This window comes from Phyllostomus discolor, chromosome 10 (assembly GCF_004126475.2).
Source record: "Phyllostomus discolor isolate MPI-MPIP mPhyDis1 chromosome 10, mPhyDis1.pri.v3, whole genome shotgun sequence".
NCBI classification, from domain to species: domain Eukaryota; kingdom Metazoa; phylum Chordata; class Mammalia; order Chiroptera; family Phyllostomidae; genus Phyllostomus; species Phyllostomus discolor.
The window spans coordinates 45666834-45692353 of NC_040912.2; the positions used below are offsets into that span (position 1 = coordinate 45666834).

General features: G+C 36.1%; 1 protein-coding gene across 5 annotated transcripts in view; it reads right to left on the bottom strand.

The window, feature by feature from the left end:
• RELN (reelin) overlaps positions 1-25520 on the bottom strand; it is a 567213-nt gene that overhangs the window by 311421 nt on the left and 230272 nt on the right. For all 5 annotated transcript variants that reach the window (XM_036010728.1, XM_036010729.1, XM_028525327.2 and 2 more), the window contains exon 4: positions 12243-12313. In XM_036010728.1, the coding sequence (XP_035866621.1) occupies positions 12243-12313 (71 nt within the window). The remainder of the gene's footprint in view (positions 1-12242; positions 12314-25520) is intronic.

Consider the following 25520-nt stretch of genomic DNA (forward strand, 5'->3'; position numbering starts at 1 on the left):
GCCAATATCCTAAGAACGCCATTATTGCATTTAATTCTCACAATTTTACTATGTCCCTTGTGGGCACAGAATATTGTGCTGGCATGGACAAAGCCAAAGCGGGTAGGTTCGAGGGTGAAAGGCAGGGATGGGTGGGATAAAAATGGAGACAACTGTACTTGAACAACAATAAAATAAAGCATATTGTGCTTGGCTCTTGGAAATGCTATAAGGCAACCAAAAAGGTAGCTAATATTATTTTCCCCAATTTACAGTAAAAAAAAGGAAATTATTTAGGTAGAAAATTCCAGAATAGAAGTTCAAATCCAAAAATAGACGCCTCCAAAGTTCATGTTCTCTTTGCATTCCTGACCACTTTGCATTCCTGACTCTCTGAGAGCAGAGGATGGTGAAGAGGAAGAAGCTGGTGATTTGAAAATGAGAGGACAAAACTGTAGACCAAGTCCTCAGAGGACATGGCAGGACTGCCTGTCCATTGAGTTAACATTTTTCTATAAATGTGTTTTTGGTCTTTCTCTTATAGATCTGCACTAGAATATCTATATTATAAGCTATTTAAGAAAAGGTTGTAAAACAGCTTTATTTGCCACACAACTATCATATGTCTGGTACAGTGTTCCACGTATTTCCCCTGGGAACATGGCACAATATATATTGACTAATATTAATGAATCCAACTCTTAAGAACATGATTGTGAAAATCTGTATAAATTATTACATTAAAGAATTGAATCTTCAAGTACAAAAATAAGGTTGGATTAATAGGTTTGTGGAGAGCAGGACTGAACTAAGATGGTATCAATGCTGTCAACTAAGATGCCATGTTTAGAGCATGTGCAGTAGAGCAGTGACTCAGAGGGATGATGCAACCCCTCGAGCAGGAGCAGTACATTGTGGTACATAACATGTGCTTACCTGGGGGTAACTCCACCCTCTCAGAGAATGTGCAGTAGAGCGACATAATCAATATGTGCTTATTGAAGTGGCACAAAACAACATGTGTTAATCAAAGGTTGATGCAACATTGCATCATACTAGAATATGAAAGCAAACGCCTTCAAATAGACAGCTTGGACAACTGAGAGGAGCTGAGATGGCTGAGAGATGTCCCACAGCTCCGATCACCCCTGCTCTAGCCTGACTGTGAAGCCACCACAGACTCTGCCTTGCAAGATGCCGACTGGCTGCCTCCCAGACCAGATGTGATCTGTACTCTTGAGATTCAGGTTCATTATCCTCCAATTCTCTTGTGTGATGTTATTGCTGATTGTTTCTGAGTAATTATTATTGTTATTGGGTATTATAGATTTAGATTGAAGCTGCATTAATAAAAGCTGAGTGAATACCATAGTCACCTGTGCTGACTCACTGTCATTCTTTGGTGCCAGTGTTGCCTGTAGGGCTGTTGGTAGCATATGTGGCCCAGCATCTCCAGTCCATGACAAAGGCTGGAAGCTGACTTACAGGAAAGACTATAGTGTGGATACTTGTACAGTTAGGGAATCATTCATGACATAGGTTGCATGGAATAATATTTCATGAGCCAAAATAAAATAATAATTTAATGTGTTTAACCACAGCTTTGTTGTCCTTCTCCAAGTAATTATATAGATCCAAATTTAGACTTTGTCCTTCAAAATATGGCAGAATCCAGCAGATTACATAGCAGCTTGAGTAGAAAGCATACTTCTATGGACATCCAAAAGAACTAAATGTCAAATTCGAGCAGGCATAATTTTTGATGTTTTGACTTTGGACTAGATAAAACTGACCAGTAGAAATGTATATAACCCTAACAACCGAAAAAAAAAGCTGTTTAAATCTATTATGTTCAATTGCCTCAGGGAAAACAGAATCAGTCCAAAACACTGATCTTGAGAAAATTTAAAAAATAGTCAGACCCACTTAGAGCCAGTAGCAAGAATTTTATTGTGGCTCCAGGGAGTCACCTCTTTTTCATTCCCCTTAATGTTGTCTGTTATAAGGATCACTTAGGGACACCTTTTGCCAGCCACTGCCCTAGGAGGGCTACCATTCCTTCCCCTGTAGGGTAGTTTGTGAGACCATGAAGCAAGATTGAGGGTTCCTGGAAGATTTTACTTGAGCCTCCTAATTCAGCTCTCTTTGTTTATAAATTACAAGTGCACGGATGTCAGGAACAGTAATGTAACTGCTAAACTGTAATGTAAAACTGCAAAATATAGCCATGGGGAAAACAGATGTCTTTGACTAGCAAAAGTTGGAACATTGGGCAAATCAAGTGAAACACTTCATTCATCATTTTTCACTTCAACCATTAAAGTAGAATAGTAAAACCCAATTCTGACTGGTTTATTGTCATGGTCAATGGTTTGTTTATGGTCAATTCTGACATGTTTAGTCTGAATTAATTAAAAATTGCATTTTAATGAAAAATCGCATTTGGAAAGACACTTAGATAAGCTACTGAGATCTAATCTACAATTCATAAAATACTTGGGTATAAAAGCTATCCCCCTTCCAGCTTTATTGAAGTATAACTGAAAAATAAAAATTGTTAAGGTATACAACTTGATGTTTTTTTACTTTGTCTTTTTTCTTTATTACTGTTCAAGTACAGTTGTTTCCATTTTCCCACCACCACTTTCCCCCGCTCCTCCCATTCCTACCTCCCACCCTCAACTCTTCCCACCTTTGGTTTTGTCCATGGATCCTTTACACATGTTCCTTGATGACCCTTTCCCTTCTTTCCCCCGTTATCCTCCTCTCTCACCCCTCTTGTTACTGTCAGTTTGTTCTTTATTTCAATGTTTCCGGTTATATTTTGCTTGCTTGTTTGTTTTGTTGATTAGGTTCCACCTATAGGTGATATCATATGGTATTTGTCTTTCACTGCCTGGCTTACTTCACCTAGCATAATGCTCTCCAGTTCCATCCATGCTGTTGCGAAGGGCGATGTTTTGATATACATCTACATTGTGAAATAATCACCACTCCCAAGCTAATTAACATATCACTCATCTCACATTAAAAGGTATTCTTAAAGTCCTGAAAAATATCAATGCAGGTTAAATAACTCATTCACTTTATGGACTTGTTTATTGAACTTTTTATCTCCCTCCATTTCACAGTTTAAATAAAATTTCACCAATTCGTATTATAAAAGGATTAAAATATTCCAAAGACTTTGGGGACTGAATGGCAGAAATACACTGCCTACTACCATGATTCAGTGGCCCTTAGAGAGCATAGCCACACTTTCTACCACTCACTATTCCAAGGGTGATGACCAGCAGAAAAACTGGTGAGCCTGACAGAAAGCAGCCAAGGTTTCCTGCTCCAGCTGTAAGCCTGACCCCTTTCCTCCTGACATAAAACATTTGCCTCTAGTTATACCTACTTCCATCATCCCAACAACAGAGAATTCCAGCATGGTTTATAAATGGCATGTACTCTTTGTGGGCACTATAGGGCATGACCGCTGTTGACTGCTAAGCCTGCTATCTGGCCTTGCTAAATAATCAATGTATGTGTTTGAAGAGGGCATGCCAAGAAGCTCAGAGGCCAGCAGATATACATACAAACCATTATTTTCCCTGCTCCAGCCTCCACCGTGATGTGCGCACACTGGTAGACCAGTAGCAGCCATGCTGATGTTCAAGGAGAGACCCTCCAAAACCTGGAATTTATTTATAAAATATTGTGTATTTATTCTTACATGTTTAAACTTTGGTCACCTTCAAGGTACTCTCCATTTGATGCAATACACCTGCCAAGATGTTTTTTTCCACTACTCAGTTTGTAAACTCGTCAATTTTGATGCCTTTTAGTGCTTCTGCTGTTTTTTGTTTCACCTCTTCCACATCAGCAAAATGTTTCCCCTTAAGCCTTTTTTCATCCAGGGAAACAAAAACAAGTTACTCAGGGAGAGACTGGGTGAATAGGGAGGGTGGGGCATGGGGATCATGCTGTTTTGGTCAAAAACTGCTGAGCATTCAGCATGGTATAGGCAGGTCTGCCTGTAAATCACCCATCATGAAATGGGCAAATTTGAGTCTTCAAAAAAAAATTCACTGATGCCAAACACAGCCTCTCACAACAATACCATCTGGTATACTGATGCAGATGGGTTCCTAGAACACTCACCTAGAGGGAGAAACTTGTATTACAAGGGGTCCACCCTCCAGAAAATAATTTCTTTTCTTTCTTTTGAGGCCCCCGCTCATACTCCCATCAGGTTTACACTTGTGACTTTTGTTTTACAGGAGCTCCAATAGGTCACACAAAACCCAAAATTTTTTCTTGTATTATTATTTATTAACTATTATTTTATTTTCAACATATACAACTGAAACCTACTTTTGCCCTAATCTCTATATAACAAACTCATATTAACATTTTCAACAAAACTCCTTTTATGTGATTCTGAGGAATATAGATTGGGTGTATAGCTTTCTCTAGATTGTTCAATAATAATTCTTGAAAAAGACTGATTTCTTCTAGTTCCATTTGTATTTTCAGTCTATTCTGAAATCTTCTATATCCTTTGGTTTGATAATCTCTAACAATAGTTCACAAAACACTACTACATTTCCCTTTAACATCACTTCGTGACATTCTGGACAGTCCCACAGGCAGCAGTGTGGATAACTCCCTTAATCTTTCTTGGTCTTTGCTCTGGTGTCAGTTCAGGGAGGCCTGCCTATTTTATCTGCTACCTTATTTAAAATTGCAATCTGCCTCTTCCCCTTCCACCCAACCATGCAGTCCTACCTATTTAGTTTTTAATCTTTTCCTACAGTATTTGCCAATTTCCATCATGGTATCACATTTAATCTTTTGTTGTATCTCATTTATTGTCTCCTTTCCACTGGAATATAGGCTACGGTAGAGCAGGGACCTTTGCTCTGTTCATGTATCCCAAGATCTAGCCTAGAACAATGCCTGGCCCATGCTGGGCATTCAATAATCCTTGTAAAGTACTGAATGTTAGATAAATCAACTTCTTTATTTCTACTGCTGGTGAATAAACCTAGCAGCTTCCACATTTCAAAGCAATTAGGAGTATACAATCTAGCACCTCCCCGCCACCCCCTGGCTTTGAGAGGAGAATAATACATTTTCAACCTGAGGTCAGTGTTAAGAACATTGCTTTGGTAAAAGCCACACTGTCTCATGGTGTTGAATGGCAAATTTAATGGTCAAAGAAGATTTTTTTTAGAAAGGGTAGTGATTCTTCAATAGTAAAATGTTTAAGGTAAATATTCAGACAACATTTATAAGAGTGTCTGCATTATGGCAAACACTGTTGGATGTTAAGAACAAAACATTAAGTCATAGTTCCTGCCTTCAAGAAGCTTGCAGTTGGGGAACATGAGTAATTGAAAAAATTATGACACAACAAAGATCAATCATGTTAAGAGAGTCAGGGAAATCCTCACACAGAAGGAGACAGGGAACTGTTACTGAGAATTTTCCTTCAGTGATTTTCCTTCATTTTCTTACAAGTGATTTATTCCACCTGCCTCAGTAGAGTTGTCTCATCTCCTTCACAAGTATAACCCTGTATTTGTTATTTCAAGGAGAAACTTGCATGAATTATTTATAACCAAAATAATAGAAGTTCACTGTAAAAAAAATAGAAAACACGGAAAATTTTAAAGAAAATAATTAAGTAACCACAATATCACCACACTGATCTACTTAGGCCTTTCATTTCATGCTCCTTGACCTTGATTATTAAAACTTTGCTCCAGGGAAATCCCTTCCCTTTATCATTTACTGAGCCTGTACTTTGTGCTGGTGGTTTGAGAGTAAGGTCACACAGAGCCTTGAGCTGGACCTACTTTCTCTGGAACACTGCATACTTTCTCTATGCTTTCAAAGTCCCTGTAAATCCAAAAGTCAATGACTGCCCACTAGCATCCTTTCCTTAGCCTCAAGAGAGGAATCCAGGAGTGGGCCTGGCATGTACATCAGGGCCTCTTTGTTCTCCTACTGAACATAAATGATTTCATAGATCATCAACTTCAGACAAAGCCACTCTGTGATTGGGATGGATCAAGAGAGTACCACTTGGTAATCATGTCTGAACATAGATAGGTACAACTCAAACATTGCTCAGCTCACAAAGGCCAGGCGTCCCCCTCTCCTGGCTGCTAGGAGTAGCTGCTCCTTCTTTACCAATTACAGTTCTAGCCTCACTCTAGTCTGCTTTTCCTCTAGATAAGTTATTGAGATCCCTAACCATAGTTTCATCCCCACTTTCTGACAGCATCCAATGCAGAGCAAAGCCCCACTTCCTTAAACCTTAGTTTAAATCATGAAATATAGGCCCAAATCTCATAATTCTTTTGTAATATCCACTTACTGAGATGCCCCACAGTGCTCTGTGATGTGCATTCTCCCACACTGGATCGAGTTCTGAACTTAACCTGCCAACTCCAGGTGTGCTCCTTGTGGTCTTTGGCTACAAGGCATTGAAATCCTATAAATATATTCTGATTTTTGAGAGAAGGAGGGAGACAGGGAGGGAGGGAAGCAATGAGAGAGAGAGAGTGAGCCCATTCATTCTTCCTCTGAGGCTGCAACCTCTGGTTGCCCACCCCCCTCTCTGCTTGTCTTTAACCCTAGATTTTTTTTCAAAGCCTCAACTTTAAACACTGCCTCACTTTCACTTTTCAATTTACAATAATCTCCCTTTCTTTGACTGACTCCAAAGCCTCGGCAAGAATTTTCCACACTACAAGGTAGCCTCATATGGTCTGGTCTCACCTAAAACAATCCTAATTTACAGTCAAAGTGCAAATAACCTTCCATATGCAAAATCCTAAAGCCTGTTTTCATACTTCATTCTCTGCATTTTCTCAGAAGCCTTTGTCCCTGTTGAACAACTCTTCTATGTTGAAATGTCTTCCCAGAGTTCACCCTACTTTTGAAGCTTGCCCCTTCTCCAGAATTCCCTCCTCCTCCTGCTCCTGCGCAATGCCTGGCATTCCACACTCAGCCTTTTTCCCTTGTTTCAGGGATCTCTCTGGATGAGCACATTCTCTCTTCAGAATCAATATGCTGATGGCTTTCATATCTGCCTCTCTCTTCTCAGAAGGCTGCTGGAGAGCTGTGACTGAAAGCAGCTTCACCACAGCCAATTATGTTGAAGCCCAATTTATTATCTTTTCTTTCAAACATCTCTAACATTTTCTTCATTTCTTCTTTCAGTTCCTGGTATCATCAACCACCCAGTAACCAAGACCAGAAACCATAGAGTCACCCTGGATTCTCTCTCCAGCTCACACTCCACATGATACCTCTCTTGTTTTTCTAACATATCTGCTTCTTTCTGACCTCCAAGATCAAATTTTAATTTACCTTAAAATTCAGTTCTCATCAGGATGCCTACATTATCCTGCTACTATCTTTAGCTGTCTCTAATTCCTAACCTCTGTAACCCATTCCATCCCTATCTCCAGTTTTCTTTCTAAAACACAAATTGTTCATGTCACTCTCCTGCTTCTCACTGCTTACAGAACAATGTTCAAGCTCCCAGGCACAGGGCCCTTTATACTGGCTCTACTTATCCTCCCAGCCTCATGGCTTAGCTGTAATGAATTGCCGGTAGCTTCCTCTTTCCCACATCTATCAAACTATTTTACTTCAATTGTTTCTTCATTCATCCAGTACACATTTACTGAGTGCATAGTTTGCAACAGACACTGTAAGAGACTTTACAAGTTCAGTCATAAAAAGCACAGTCCCTATCCTAAGAAACTGATATCTAATGGCAGATAAGGTACATGTAATGATATTTTTATTATAATATGCATTAATAGTTGTCAAATGAATGAAAAGATGATCAAATAAGAGACTTTCAAAGGCATTGTAATTGGATGGCTGTATCCAGAGCCACCAGACAATTGCCTTGGCTCCAATCCTAGCTCCACCAGTTTCTATTTGTGTGACCTGAAAAAAGTTATTCTCACTGTACCTTTGTTTCCTCATCTATAAAGTGGGGATCATAATAGTTCCTTCTTTAGAGGGATGTTGTAAAGATTCAATGAGTTCTTGCTTGTAGAGTGGTTAGAGTAGAGTCTGGCACATGATAGTGCTGACATTGTTTCCACTTGTGTTACTGCTGTGACTTGAGAGTTATGTCACCATGATTGAGAGTTGCCAAGACAAGATTGAGCAGTTTGAGGGGGATCAGAGATATTTTTCTTAGAAGGAGTTAATACCTAAGCAGTATCTGAAAGCCTGACTTAGCCCGGTGAAGAAGACCTACAAGGGTTGTCCAAGTAAAGAAAACAGGGAGGGTATGGAGTGCAAATAACACTTGGGTGATCAAGTAAGGTGCATTCCAGGAAAATCTAAGGAGAATGAGAGAATGACAGGAATGAGGCAAGGAGGAAAATTAGGCCAGATGGTAAAAAGTTTTCCTTGTATGCTGTAATAAGCAGTAGGGATTACTGTGAAGATAAATTATTACCTCCAAGTGAGACACTGAAGGGTTTTAAGCAGGAAATGATAGAATCCTACTTCCATTTTGCAAAGCTCATTATACAGAGCTTTACAAGGTGTAGAGAAAGCAGGAGCAAGAAAACAGGTAGGATGCATTTAAGTAATTCCCAAAGGAAGTGATGGCACCTGATCTAAGGCAGGTCAGTGGGAATGTGGAGAGCAGAGCGATGGAATCTTCCTTTCTTTTTTTTTAAATCACTGCTGACCCTTCAGGACTTGCCCCCCTGGATGCCTTTCCTTAGAACCACAGGCAAATTTAGCTACCTCTGTGATCCAGTGACCTACCATTTACATCCTAGCCTTCAAGAACAGGAAGTGGGCCTTTCACTATTATATCAATATTTAGCACTATGAATTAGGACAGGGTCTTTCAGGTGATGGTACATGTTTGCAGAATAAAATCCTTCAGTGAATGTCTTTTAAGGAAAGGGATCAAGATTACAGACTATCTAAGACATTGCTAGTATGATTTCTGATCCTTTCACTTTTCCAATATGCTTAGCTAACAATATAGTCTTGTAATGATAGCTGTCCTCCAGCTCCACAAAGGAAAATTTGCTTTGTTTAAATTGCTTAATTTGATTAAAATCAACAAATTTACTGAGTATGTTGTGATTGAAAGGCACTGTGTGTGGTATATAAAGATTGTCATGGTTTTTTTCTCTAATATATGCATATATTGGATAATCCTCATCTAATGCAAAAAATTATTACATGTTAAATTTATATTATTTTTGAAGTGATAATTAATGTATTAATTAAAAGTAGATAGGGCCAAAATAAATATATGGTTTATACCACCAATTGCTTCCCTTATTATTTCTGACAGCAGGAAGCCTTGTTAATATTCTTTCTCCATCCTATCTTGGGTCAATTGATATGATTTCAATTGAGTAGTTGTTATTAAAAAGCTCAGTGTTGTCCTTTGATTCTGGGCTGAAGAGCATTTTTAATAACATCCATATCTACCATCATGTAAATCATGTTCTTATGAAACACTTCTTTTCTCACTGGTTGAGAACTTTTTCCCAGTGATTTTTTCTTGGCTTTTTATTTTTATGTTTCTAACATTTTGTTTTATTGTTGTTCAAGTACAGTTGTCTTCATTTTCACCCCACCACAGCCCCTCGCCCCACCCACCCTCACCTCTCACCCTGGAACCTACCCCCTTTGGCTCTGTCCATGTGTCCCTTATACATGTTCCTTGATGGACCTTCCCCTATCTTCCCCCATTATCTGTCTCCCTCTTCCCCTCTGGTTACTGTCAGTTTGTTCTTAATTTTAGTGTTTCTGGTTACATTTTGCTTGCTTGTTTGTTCTGTTGATTAAGTTCCACTTATAGGTGAGATCATATGGTATTTGTCTTTCACTGACTAGTTTATTTCACTTAGCATAATGCTCTTCAGTTCCATCCATGCTGTTGCAAAGGGTAGGAACATCTTTCTTTCTGCTGGGTAGTATACCATTGCATAAATGTGCCATAGTTTGGAGGAGCTTTTTCTTTTCATTTTAAATAAACCAATCTCAACAATTCATTTACAATATACATGATTAAAAAGTCTCAAGTTTAAAAGATCAACTTTTAGATAATAACAACTGTTACTAAAATTAGAGTTTCTAACACAATGTAGTTTTCAGGATATTAATGTTCACTGCCATATGGTGTTTTATATTTTCAATAATGTGAACATTTTCATAGTCTGAAAATTTTTTACCTTGTGATAGATTTCTTGAGTCTGCTATAAAGGCAAGAACATTTTTTTCATTCTCAGAAGTCACAGAATAAAAATCTGTTTAATGCACGAATACTGAATGATTGTAAGGTTGAAACTATAATTAGAATTGGGTTTTCTCATTCAAGAGTTAAATATGTAAACTAGTAGCAGTTTGCCAGTAATAATCATCAAGTATTACATTACTTACATAAAGCTATATTGATGATGTATATATTACTACAAATAATAAATGGTATTTCCTTAGGCCTTTCAAAACCAATATAACTTTTCTTCATTCTCTCCCAAGTCCATTAGATTCTCTTTTACAGTGTGATAGTTATTATACAGTTCTTTAAAATTCAATACTGTAATTCCTACATGAATAAATCTCCCCAGAACTTATCTCTGTAAATAAAAAATGATAATATGTCTATGCTGATGGTATAAAGGGCATGACATTAATAAAAACTGGCTTCAAATATATTCATTGTCAAGACGCTTAAAAAGCCACTCAGGGAAAGACACATGCCATATGATTTAACTTAGATGTGAAATCTAATGAACAAAATAAACTAACAAACAAAATAGAAACAGACTTATAGATAGAAAGAACACACTGATAGCTGTCAGAGGGGAGGGGTTGGGGGGGAAAGGTAAAAGGATTAAGAAAAAGCAAACAAACAAACAGAAGAGCTGCATAGACAGACAACAGTATGGTGATTACCAGAGGAAAAGTGGAATGGGGAGGTAGAAGAGGATAAAGAGAGGATAAATGGTGGTGGAAAGAAGTTTGACTTGGGGTGGTGAAAACACAATACAAAAACAGATGATGTATTATTGACTTGTACACCTGAAACCTATATAATTTTATTAACCAATGTCAATACAATAAATTCAATAAAAATAAATAGGTGTGTGGCTTAGCAAAACTCATATTTAATCCATCAACATTTTTTTTTGAGTGTCTGTCATATGCCAGGCACTATGCCAGGTTCTGAGGAACCAAAGAGCACTTGAGAAGGTCAGTTCCTCAAAAGTGGCATCCATCACTTTTCAGAAAAAAATTATGTGGAGTGGGAAATGCTACATGAACACACAAGTTGGGTGGAAGCTCAAGAGGTAGAGGGACTGGATTGTGTGAAGACATGGATCCTGGTCTTTACTTTTTCAGTGTGCATGCATGTGCATGCATGTGTATGCACACATGTGCATACACCTATCTGTATGTGCATTTGTCAGAGTTTGGTGTGGGTGAGGGCTTGGACATACATGAGGCAATCACAGAGCAGAAGTCCTTTAATGTGAACACTTAATGTATACTTAATCTATCTAAAATAATACAGTATCTACAAGTCTAAAATTAATAGTGTATACAGCTGTAAAGGCATATAGATAACATATAACATGATCAAACATTAAAAGTAATAAACCCAGTTGATAGAAAATTTAAGTGGTAAATTAAGCAGATGTGGTTTTTCAGCATTAAGTGTTTTTTCAGAATTCTAAAATTACCGAGATCTATGTGTATATTTCCAGTACAACTAAATGTAATTTGTGAGTAAAAAATTGTGAAAAGAAGATAAATTTTTTTGTTCATACTCAGTATTTTCAGAAGTCTACAGATATTTATCAGCAATTGCTAAGTAATTATTAGGGGTATGAAAGGGTCAGTAATTCAATTTTTTAAAAATCCTCACCAGAAGATATGTTTATTGATGAGAGAGAGAGAGAGAGAGAGAGAGAGGGAGAGAGAGAGAGAGAGAGAGATATCAATTGGTTGTCTCCCAGACACACCATGACCAGGGAAAAATCCAGCAACCTAGGTAGGTACCCTGACTGAGAATCAAGTTAGCAAATTTTGGTGTATGGGAGGATACTCCAACCAGTTGAACCACCTGGCCAGGGCAGTAATTCCATTTTTAAAGCATTGTGGTCGAGTAAGATTAATGAAATGCTTACTCAGTACAGAGTACGTAGGACCTACCATAAATAATTTTGACACACCAACATGCACAAATCAAAGATAATTCTTACCTCCTTGTTCACACAACTGCTGGGCTAGAGCATCTTTGAAAATAATCTGGCCCCTGTGTGTTGCTGTAGCCCTGGAAATGAATAGGAAAATGTTATTCAAATCTCCTAATAGGTTTGGTGATAATTTATATATTTTTTACCTTCTTAATAATCTCATTTTAAAACATTATTGTGTGGACTTGATTTTTAAAAAATGACCCTGGCTGGTGTGGGTCAGTGGATTGAGTGTGGACCTGTGGACCAAAGGGTCACCAGTTCAACTCCCAATCAGGGCACATGCCTGGGTTGCAGGCCAGGTCCCCAGTAAGGGGTGTGCGAGAGACAATCACACATTGATATTTCTCTCCCCCTCTTTCTCCTTCCCTTCCTCTTTCTCTAAAAAACAAAATAAATAAAATATTTTAAAAATGAGTACATCTGAAAGGTGAAAAAAATTCACAATAGAGTCAAGGCTTAAACCAAGGCACCTGGGTTATGAATTATCTTTCAGTTTTACTTTGAAAAAATATTGTTCACGTTTGTGGGCTTATTCTGAAAACTGCAGATGTGAGCAAATCCTGAACAGAAGAAAAAAGCATGGAAAGGATGGTTTTAAAAATTTCTTCTTTCAGAAAGTCTTTACATAAAATGTTTTGTGGAGCAGTAATGAAATTTGCACTGGAGAAGGATGCTCTTCATATACTTTTTTTCTGACATCAATATTCACCATAACACATTGAAGGTTGAAACAGAGAATTACATTTAAAAGTATTTCTTTTTTAAAAAAGAGGGCTAATCAAAGCTTTAATAATTATATAATCTGTCATAAAATATACCTTTCCTCCCCACTGGGTGTAATTCACCATTTAAAGGAGATGTGTACCTTTTACCTCCTCTAATCAGGGCTGTGCACATGGAATAATGACAAAAATAACATCCTCGCAGCAGGTGTGTTATTCCATGTCTATAATAGAAACTGTCTTAATAACAGAAGAATTATTTATGCTTTATATTTGAAGAGTCTTTCCTAAAAAATGATTTTTCTGGCACAAAATGTATTATTAAACAAATTTAAAACAGAAAATTATGTCTCTTTAAGAAATCTTATTTTTGAAATAAGCTATACAAAATCTGTTTTAATAACTAAAAATATTAACATTAGATTTTTACTTTAGTTCTAGACAAAACTACCTTAAGGCAAAAGTAATTTGATTCATCATTTACTGAAGATGGATTATGTATAATGCATGGTGCTTAGTCACAAGAGAGAAAAGCTTGGCCTCTTCATTTTTCCTCCAAATGTAAACCCCTTGGTCAACATCTTGTTTTTTGTGGGGTCCAATAGGAGCTCATGGCTCCCAATAGTCCCCTCCCTGGTCTCCATGTAGATGTACCTTCCTCCTTCAGGCTGCAGACCTGTCTGATATCTATCCTCCATGGAGTTATTGCTGTCACTGGTGTCAGTCCCCCAGGACCCAACTCAAAGTAATCTGACAAACTAAGCCATGTTAAACTGTTAATGGGTGATGTTGCTCCATGCTAACATATTTCAGCAATGAAACTGAAAATATACTTTAGTGCACACACACACATAGTGGCACAATAGTGAGAGCTTTGAATGGTGGAAGAGAGAGAGAATTGGAGAGAAAAATCATCGGTGGCATTCAACTCACACCATATGTGAAGTACATAAGGGTAATGAGTCCTTTTTCTTAAATATTAATCATTATCAAAATTACAGATAAACAGATGCTACCACTCTGTTTACGTTCACATATGTTTATGGGTTTTCCTTTGCTCTTAGCAAGCTGAAAATGAGGAGGTCTAAACATAGGGACATCAAAGCCATAAACATGACTTACAGACTTACTAATCAATTATAGGTTTTATGTCCACAGGGGACATGTTAATTTGATTTATGCAAACACAGTTAATTGTTCAAATCTCAAGCACATCAAGAGCTTCTAAGTTCACATACACTTCTAATAGTGGCATAGCAAACAGAAATGTAGAACTTTAATTTGACATTTTCTTTGGAAGGAACAGATTTTCTTCTCCCCCCTGCAGAGGGTGTATTATTTTGTTTTAGTTTGGTATTGCTTAGTAAAGACCACTGGCTTTAGGATTAGATGTGGGTTGAAATCCTTAATTTTTCATTTAGCAATTGTGTGGCTGTGGACTGCTTATTTCAATTTTCCAAACTAATTTCTCATAATATTAAAACAAACATGCTCATATGTGGTTATTATAAGGATCAAATGAGAAAATGATGATAAGGATTTAGCTAAATGGCCAGCCCAGAGCTAGTGCTAAATAAATAGTATCTATGATTATTATCAAGGTGGATGTTGTAGACTTTATTTATTCATTTATTCACCTATTTATCCAGTTATTGTGCAAATTACAGCAAAGCTATTTCCCTAGGCACTATGGTAAAACAAAAATGATTGAGACACTATCTTTGCTTTTACTAAATGAACATATGTGTGTATGGGATTATATACAGTGTTTTCTTTTTATTTTTTTATTTTTAAATGTTTGATATTAATTGTTTATTTTTATTGTATTTTTCATTACCATTTATCCTCTTCAAAATGATTCTACCTCCTCCCCACAATCACCACACAGTTGTCCACATCCATGAGTTTTTTTTCTTTTTTGCTCCATTCCATCACCCTCAACACTATCCCCTCATAGCAGTCAGTGGACTCTCTCTCTATGAGTCTGTCTCCATTTTTATGGTTAGTTCAGTTTGTTCATTAGATTTCGTACATGAGTGAAACCATATGGTATTTGTCTTTTTCTCACTGGCTTATTTCACTTAACATAATGTTCTCCAGGTCCATCCATACTGTGACAAATAGTAAAGTTTTCTTCTTTTTTAGGACCAAGTAGTATTCCATTGTGTATCCACTCATCTACTAATGGACACTTGAGCTGCTTCTAAATCATGGTTCTTGGAAACAATGCTGCAATGAACATAGGAGGTTTATAGTCTTTTGAATTAGTGTTTCAGGTTTCTTCAGATAAATTACCAGAAGTAATAAGGCAGTTCTATTTTACACTTTTGACATACCTCCATACTGTTTTCCACAGTGGCTGCATCAATCTGCATTCCCACCAACAGCACAAAAGGGTTCCCCTTTTTCCATATCCTTGTCAGCACTTACAGTTTGCTGATTTATTGATATGCCCATTCTGACAGGTGTGAGGTGATATCTCATTGAGGTTCTAATTTGTATTTCTCTGATGATTAGTGACATTGAGCAAATACAGTCATAATAGGGAATTTTAACATTCCACTGACTTCAATGGATACATCTCCCAGACAGAAAACCAAAAAGGAGACAGGGGTCTTAAATGACCACTAGATCAAGTGGACTTAATTGATATCTTCAGAACATTTCACCCAAAGGAACAGAATATATAAGGAAAAAAAAACTAGAAAACACACAAAGACATGGAAGCTAAATAACATTTTTATTCATTCATTCATTCATTTATTTAATTGTTGTTCAAGGAAAGTTATATCTATTTTCATCCCACCATGCCCCCACCCCACTGATCCCCACCTCTCACCCTTAAACCCACTCTCCTTAGCTTTGTTCATGTGTCATTTACACATGTTCCTTGATGGCTCTTCCCCTATAATTCCCCAGAGGGATAAATAACATATCATTAAACAATGAATGGGTCAACAACAAAATCAAGGAAGAAATCAAAAGATACCTAGAAATAAATGAAAGTGAGAACACAACAACCCCAAATCTGTGGGACACTGGGAAAGCAATCCTAAGAGGGAAATTCACAGCATTACAGGCCTATCCCAAGAAACAAGAAAATCTCAGATAAACAATCTAGCTTTACATGTACTTAAATGAACTTGAAAAAGAACAAAAAACAATGCCCAAATCAAGTAGAAGGAAGGAAATAATAAAGATAAGATTAATAAATCCAAAAACTGGTTCTTTAAAATGATAAACAAACCTTTAACCAGATTCATAAAGGAAAAAGGAGAGAGGACCCAATAAATAAATTCATAAATGAAAGAAAAGAAATGAAAACTGACACTAAAGGAATACAAAGGATTGTAAGAAAATATTATGACCATCTAAATGCCAACAAATTGGACAGCCTGGATGAAACAGATAAATTCCTAGAAACATACATTCTTTCAAAACTAACTCAGGAAGAATCAGAGAATCTGAATAGATTACAATTAGTAGAACTGAAGCAATAATAATAGCAACAATAATAATAATAATAATACTCCCAACAAACAAAAGTGCTGGACCAGATGGTTTCACAGGTGAATTTTACAAAACATTCAAAGAAGAACTAATCCATCTCTTTCTCAAAAAATTCCAAAAAAATTCAAGAAGAGGGAAGACTCCCAAGCTCATTTTATGAGGCTATCACTATCCTAATTCCAAAATCAGAGAAGGGTATTACAAAAAAAGAAAATTATAGGCTAATATCACTGATAAACATAGATGGTAAAATCCTCAACAAAATATTAGCAAACCAAACACAGCAATACATCAAAAAGATCATACACCATGATCAAGTGGGCTTTATTCTAGGGTTGCAGTGTTAGTACAACATTTGCAAATCAATAAATGTGATCCACCACATAAACAAAAGGAAGGATGAAAATCACATGATCATATCAATAGACACAGAAAAAGAATTTGATAACATCCAGCATGAATTTATAATGAAACTCTCAGCAAAGTGGGAATAGAGGAAATATACCTAAACATAACAAAGCCCATATATGATAAACACACTGCCTGTGTATTTTTTAAGAACTCCTCTACATACTTAACTAAGCAAACCATGGTGATATGATAATTTAATGGCAGAATTCATGATATTTTCCTTTTCATTGAATTTATTGGTGTAACATTGGTTTAAGAAAATTTCCAGGTTTCAGGTGCATAATTCTACAACATATCTGTACACTGCATTGTGTATTCACCACCATAAGTCAAGTTTCTGTCCATCACCATTTATCCTCACCATGAACTCCTCCACCTCCTCCCCCTTCTTCCCTTCAGCAATCACCACCCTGTTTTCTGTGTCCATGAGATTTTTCTTTTTTGTTCAATTTTTCCATCCTCCGACTTAGCCTCCCAACCTGACAACTATGAACCTACTCTATATCTATGAGTCTGTCTCTATATTTCTTTTTTCAGCTTTCATTTATTATCTTTTTATTATTTTTTAGTTTTTTTATTGTTCAAGTACAGCTGTTTTCATTTCCCTCCACCACTCCCACCCCCCCCCCCCAGCTATCCCCCACATCCTACCCTCAATCCTACCCCTGTTAGGCTTTGTCCATGTGTCCTTTACACATGTTCATTGACAACCCTTCCCCCTTTTCCTCTCATTATCCTCTCCTACTTCCCCTCTGGTTACTGTCAGTTTGTTCTTAATTTCAATGTCTCTGATTATATTTTTGCTCATTTGTTTGTTTTTTACATTAGGTTCCACTTATAGGTGAAATCATATGGTATTTGTCTTTCACTGCCTGGCTCATTTCACTTAGCACAATACTCTCCAGTTCCATCCATGCTCTCTCAAAGGGTAGGAACTCCTTTCTTCTTTCTTCCTGCTGCGTAGTATTCCCTTGTGTCAATGTACCACAGTTTTTGATCCATTCACTTACCGCTGGGCATTTAGGTTTTCTAGCACTTGGCTATTGTAAATTGTGCTGCTGTGAACACTGGGGTACATAGGTTCTTTTGAATTGGTGTTTCAGGATTCTTAGGGTATGATCTGAGCAATGGAATCACTGGATCAAAAGGTAGTTCCATCTTTAGTTTTTTTGAGGAAATTTCATACTGTTTTCTAGTCTGCATTCCCACCAACAGTGCACAAGAGTTCCCCTTTCACCACATCCTCACCTGCACTTGTTTGTTGATTTGTTATTGATGGTGTTCTGACCAGTGTGAAGTGATATCTCATTGTGGTTTTAATTTGCATCTCTCTGATGGCTAGTGATGCTGAGCATCCTTTCATATGTCTCTGGGCCCTCTGTATGTCCTCCATGAAGAAGTGTCTCTTCAGGTTCTTTGCAAATTTTTTAATTGGATTGTTTGTCCTCCTGATGCTGAGTTGTATGAGTTTGTTTTTTTTTTAGAATCCACATACAAGTGATATATGGTATTTGTCTTTCTTTGTCTGACTTATTTCATTTAGCATAGGACCCTCAAGATCCATGAGTATTGTCAAAAATGTCAAGATTTCAATTTTTTTATTGCTGAATATATCATCACACATACCCACACACACCCATCTCACATTTTCTATCCATTCATCTATTGATGAACATCCAGGTTGTTTTCATATCTTGGTTCTTGGTAGTAATTCTGCAATGAACATATGGGTACATACACCATTTTAAATTAATGTTTTTGTTTTCTTCAGACAAATACCCAGAAGTAGAATTGCTGAGAAGTAGAATTGCTGCCACCATTAATGCAGTTTTATTTTTAATTTTTTGAGGAATCTTTATACTGTCTTCCATAATTGCTACACTAACCTACAATCTCACCAACAGTGTACATTCTCAGCAATACTCATTGTTTGTTCATTTATTGATGTAGCAATTCCAACAGGTGTGATGTGGTATCTTATTGTTATTTTAATTTGCATTTCCCTGATGATTAGTGATGTTGAGCACATTTTCATATAGCTGTTGGCCATCTGTATGTCCTCTTTGAAGTAATGTCTATTAAGGTCCTCTGCCCATTTTTAAATTATATTGTTTATTTTTGGGGGGTATTTAGTTTTAAGATTTCTTTATACACTAACTCATTATGAGATATATCATTTGGGAATATCTTCCCCATTCAGTAGTTGTCTTTTTGTTTTCTTGATGGTTTCCCTTGCTGTACAAAACACCTTTTGGTTTGATGTAGTTTCCGTTTTTAATTTTCTCCATTCCATTCCATTCTGTGGTTCCATATAAATTTTATTTGTTGTTCTAACTCTGGGAAGATGTCATTAGCATTTTAATAGGCATTGCATTAAATCTTTATGTTTTTTAAAACAAGATTTTTAGAGGCTAAATAATATTGTACTATAGAGCTACATTATAGTTTCTTTATTATATAATTGATGAAATTTTACTTGTTTCTATTTTTAGTATTTTAAATAATGAAATGTTTCAGTCTTTCACCATATTTTTTAATTTTTCCTCCAGCTTTATTGAGATATAACTGACAAATAACATTGCCTGAGTTTAAGGTGTACAACATGTTGGTTCAATACATTTATATATTACAAAATGATTACTACAATAACAATTAGCTAATGCCTCCATCCTGCCACATAATTACCATATCTTTTTTATGGTGAGAACATTTAAAGTCTATTCTCTTGGCAACACTGAAGAACATGATACAGTATTGTTAGGTATAATTACTGTGCTATACATTAGATCCCCAGAATTTACTCTTCTTATAATTGGAAGTTCTTATCCTTTGACCAGTATTTCCCCATTCCCTGTACCCAACAACAACAACAACAACAACAAAACCCAACCTGATAACTACCAGTCTACTCTCTATTTTTCTGGGTTCAAGATTTTTAGCATACCTTGAATTTTAAGATAAATTTCTAGGGCTAGAAAAAAATAAATTAAGGACATAAACATTTAAACCTTAGATCCATAATTCCAAATAGCTCTTAAGGAAAGGTACATCTCCCTACCAGTGTACTACAGAGCATGCATCTTACAATAATTTTAGTGGCATTAGGCATTATTGACTTAGTAGTTTACATTCCACGATGCCATGTTACTTTTCATTTCCATGCCATTGTTAGTGGGAATATTTTGCATGATTTTTTTTTGTTATATTTTTCAGCTTTGGGAGTTATTTTTACTTGTCCTTGCCAATTTTGCTATGGGCTTAATGTTTTTCTAATTGATTTACAAGAGCTCTTTAAATGTTAAGGCTATTAACTCCATATTTTAGTGTCAATTTTTTATTCCATTTATAATTAGTCATTTAGTGTTGTCATAGTTTTATTAAAAAGTTTTAAATTTTCATGTAATCAAATTTTTCCACTTATTTCCTTCTAAAATTTCCCAGGGTTTTCACGTTTACAAACTTTTTCCTATTCTAAACTCAGTTGAATAGATATTTACATGCATTTTGAGGAGAAGTTTTTATGCTTCTCTGGACTTTATATTAGTGTGAAGTCATTTCATAAGGATTCATATTTATTTTTTCCATTTATTTAGAAATGTCCTTGCAAGATGCAAAAGTCTTCAACAAAATATTAGCAAACTGAATGCAGCAATACATTAAAAACAGTATAAATCATGAACAAGTGGGAATTATTTTTGGGATGCAATGTTGGTTAAATATAAACAATCAATTAATGTGATATGTCAAATAAACAAAATGTAGGATAAAAATCATATGATCATATCAATAGATGCAAAGAAGCATTTAACAAAATTCAGTACCTGTTTATAATAAAAACTCTCAGCAAAGTGAGAATAGAGGGGACATATCTCAACATAATACAGTCCATATAAGAAAAATTCACAGCTAACATCATATTTAAAGTGTCGAAAATAAAAACATTTTTTTTAAGATTAGGATTAAGACAGGGATGTCCACTTTCACCACTCTCAATCAACATAGTATTAGTAGTCCTAGCCTCAGGAAACAGGCAAGAAGAAATAAAAGGCATTCAAATTAGAGAGAAAGAAGTAAAATTGTCATTATTTTCAGAACACATGATACTATAAATAACGAACCCTAGAGATTCCACCAAATACTACTTAAACTAATAGTGAATTCAGTAAAGTGCAGGCTACAAAATAAATACTGGGAAACTGGTTGCATTTTATACACCAATAATAAATGACCAATGAAAGAAACTAAGAAAACAATCCCATTTACATTGACTTAAAAAAAAGCAACTGTAGGATTAAATTTAACCAAGGAGGTAAAGGACCTGTAGTTGGACAATTATAAGACATTGATGAAAGAAAGTGAAGACAGAAATAAGTGGAAGCAAATACTGTGTTTATAGAGAGGGAGAATTAACATCACTAAAATGTCCATACTACCCAAAGCAAACTATAAATTCAATGAAATCCCTACCAAGATACCAACAGCATATTCATAGAACTGGAACAAATACTCCAAAAATTTATATGGAACCAAAAAAACCCCTGAAAAGCAGTAGCAATCTTGAGAAAGAAGAACAAAGTTGGAAGTATAAGACCACCTGATATCAAACTATATTACAAGGCTATACTAACTAAAATAGCATGAAAACAGACACACAGATCAATGGAACAGAAGAGAGGGCCCAGAAATAAACCCATGCCTCTATAGTCAATTAATACAGAATGAGCAAAAGTACATTTATAGCTGTGGGTACATAAAACAGAATTTATTCTTGTATTATTTTAATTAATTATTGTATCACTTTCTATGTAAACAACTGTAAACCTACTTTTACCACTTCCTGTTTATGACAAAGGAGGCAGGAATATACAATGGAGTAAATTGTCTATTCAATAAATTGTGTTAAAAAATTGGCAGATGCATGCAAAAAATGAAACTAGACCACTTTCTTTTAAACTCAAAATAAATTAAAGATTTAAATTACACTCCTAGAAGAAAACACAGGCATCAAAGTCTCTGATATTCCTCTTAACAATGCTTTTTTTCTGATATATCTCCTCTGGTAAGGGAAATAAAAGCAAAAATAAACACACGGGACTAAATGAAACTAAAAAAGGTTTCATACAGCAAAGAAACCATAGACAAAATGAACAACAAACTACTGAATAAAAAACTATATTCACCAATGATACATCTGATTAGGAGTTAATATCCCATGATTTGATTTATAAATCATTCATACAACTCAATGCCCAAAAAACAAAAACAGAAACAGATAATATAATTAAAAAGTGGCCAGAGGCCCTGAACAGACAATTCTCCAAAGAGGACATACAAGTGGCTAATAAACATATCAAGAGATGCTCAGCATCAAGAATCAGAGAAATGTAAATTAAAACCACCATGATGAAGGAAACTTGATTTGGTGTTGTGAACAAATAATATAATATACAGAATATGTACTACAGAATTGTACACCTGAAACTTATATAATTTTATTAACCAATGCTGTCCAAATAAACTCAATATAAATTTTAAAAAACAGTGGGATATCACCTCACACTGGTCAGAGTGGCTGTCACTATAAATCAACAAACAACAAATGTTGATGAGAATATGGAGAAAAGGGAACTCTGGTTAATTGGTGGTGGGAATGCAGGTTGATGTAGGTATACTATGGAAAACAATATGGAGTTTCTTCAAAAAATTAAAAATGGAACTGCCTCATTACCCAGTTATTCTACTTATGAATATACATCCAAAGAAACTCAAAACCCTAATTTGACAGGATATATGCCTCCCTATGTTCACTGCGTTGTTATTTACAATAGCCAAGATATGGAAGCAACCCAAGTGTCCACCAAAAGACAAGCAGATAAAGAAAATGTAGCACATATATACAATGGAATATTATCTGGTCATAAAAACAATGAAATCTAACCATTTTGACAGCATAAATGGACCTAGGGAGTATCATGTTAAGTGAAATAAATTAGATAAAAAAAGAAAAAGAAAAGGAATCCTTCAACTTTCACCCAAAACAACTGCCAAGTTTTGTTTTACTAAAGTGACTTAGAGAACTACAGTTATATTGTCCTGACCTCAGAAGTAAGCCCTTTATTTTGGAAAGTAATTAAACTAAAACAAAACTTAAAAAAGAATAATACATTAATTAATTAATTAAAAAAGACAAATACCATATGATTTCACTCATATGTGGAATCTAAAGAATAAAATAAATAAACACGCAAAATAGAAACAGACTCACAATTTCAGAGGACAGACTGATAGTTGTCAGAGGGAAGGAGACATGGGGGGCTGGGTGAAAAAGTTGTAGGAATTAATAAGTACAAATTGGTACTTAGTTATGGGTATGTGAAGTACAGCAGACAGAATATACACAATAATATTGTAATAACTATGTATGGTCTAGGTGGATGCTTCAATTATTGAGAGATTGCTTTGTAAATTATATAATTGGTATGCTGTGCATCTAATTAGTATGCTGTGCATCTAAAAATAATACCAAGTAATATTGAATATAAACATTAATTAAACATAAAATAAAAAATAAAAATGAGATAAAAATATCTCTATTCACAGATGACATGTTTTTAATATATTTTGTTGATTATGCTATTACAGTTGTCCCACTTTTTTATACCCTTTATTTCCCTCCACCCTGCATATCCCTTCCCACCAGCATTCCTCCCACCTCTTAGTTCATGTCCATGGGTCATATATATAAGTTCTCTGGTTTCTACATTTCCTATACTATTCGTAACCTCCCCCTGCCTATTTTGTGCCTCCCATTTATATTTCTTATTCCCTGTACCTTTTCCCACATTCTCCCCTCCCTGCTGATAACTCTCCATGTGATCTCCATTTCTGCGGTTCTGTTCCTGTTCTAGTTGTTTGCTCAGTTTGTTTTTGTTTTTGTTTATTTAGGTTCAGTTGTTGATAGTTGTGAGTTTGTCATTTTACTGTTCATAGTTTTGATCACCTTCTTTTTCTTAGACAAGTTCCTTTAACATTTCATATAATAAGGGCTTGGTGATGATGAACTCTTTTAACTTGACCTTATCTGAGAAGCACTTTATCTGCCCTTCCATTCTAAATGATAGCTTTGCTGGATAGAGTAATCTTGTTGTTGGTCCTTGCTTTCACAACTTGGGATACTTATTTCCAGCCCCTTTCTGCCTGTAAGTTTTCCTTTGAGAAATCAGCTGACACTCTTATGGACACTCCTTTGCAGGTAACTGTCTCCTTTTCTCTGCTGCTTTTAATTTCTCTCCTTATCTTCAATCTTGGGTAATGTAATTACGATGTGCCTTGGTGTGTGCTTCCTTAAGTCCAACTTCTTTGGGACTGTCTGAGCTTTCTGGACTTCTTGGAAGTCTATTTCCTTTGCCAGACTGGGGAAGTTCTCCTTCATTAGTTTTCAAGTAAGTTTTCAGTTTCTTGTTCTTGTTCTCCTTCTGGCATCCCTATGATTAGGATGTTGGAATGTTTCAAGCTGTCCCAGAGGTTCCTAAGCCTTTCCTCATTCTGTTTAATTATTCTTTCTTCATTCTGTTCTCGTTGAATATTTATTTCTTCCTTCTGCTCCAAATAATTTATTTTAGTCTCAGTTTCCTTCCCTTCCCTATAGGTTCTCTGCATATTTTTTTTTCACTTTGCATAGCCTTCACTTCTTCCTCTATTTTGCCACCATGCTCAACCATTTCTGTGAACATCCTGATTACCAGTGTTTTAAACTGTGCATCTGATAGGATGGCTGTCTTTACATCACTTTGTTCTATTTTTGGAGCTTTGATCTGTGCTTTTATTTGGACCACATTCATTTTTTGGTCTAGGTGTCCCTGTTACATTATAAGGGATGGAGCTTTAGATATTTGCCAGGGTGGGGCAACCTACCTCACCACTCTGTGTCACTTTATGTGGAGGAGGGGACCAAAAGGGAACAATGGCATTTGCTAGGCTCTCCTCCAGCTTTCAGTCATTTCCCCCATTTCCCCCAAGAAAATTGAGCCCTTCTGGTGAAGATTCCTGGGTGTGCGGGTTTGTGTACATTCTAGGACTCTGTGGTTGACTCCAACACTCTCCTGTGAGGCTCAAAATTTCTCCCACATCCCTAATTCCCACAGGATTTTACAACCAGAGATGATGTTGCTGTTGTTCAAATATAGTTGTCTCCATTTCCCCCTAAATACTCCCCTGCACTCAAGCCATGCCCATCTCCCACACTTAACTCTACTCGCCTTGGATTTGTCCATGTATCCTTTAACATGTTTCTGACAACCCTTTCCCCTTTTCCACCCATTATTCCCACTCACCACTCCTCTGGTTACTGTAAGTTTGTTCTTAATTTGAATGTCTCTGGTTATATTTTGATTGTTTATTTGTTTTCTTGATATGGTTCCACTTACATGAGACCATGTGGTATTTGTCTTTCACCATCTGGCTTATTTCACTTAGCATAATACTCTCCAGTTCCATCCATGCTGTTGCAAAGGGTAGGAGCTTCTTCTTTCTCTATGCTACATAGTATTCCCTTGTGTAAATGTGTAATACATTTTTTGATCCATTCATTTACTGGTGGGCACTTAGGCTGTTTCCAGCACTTGACTATTGTAAATAG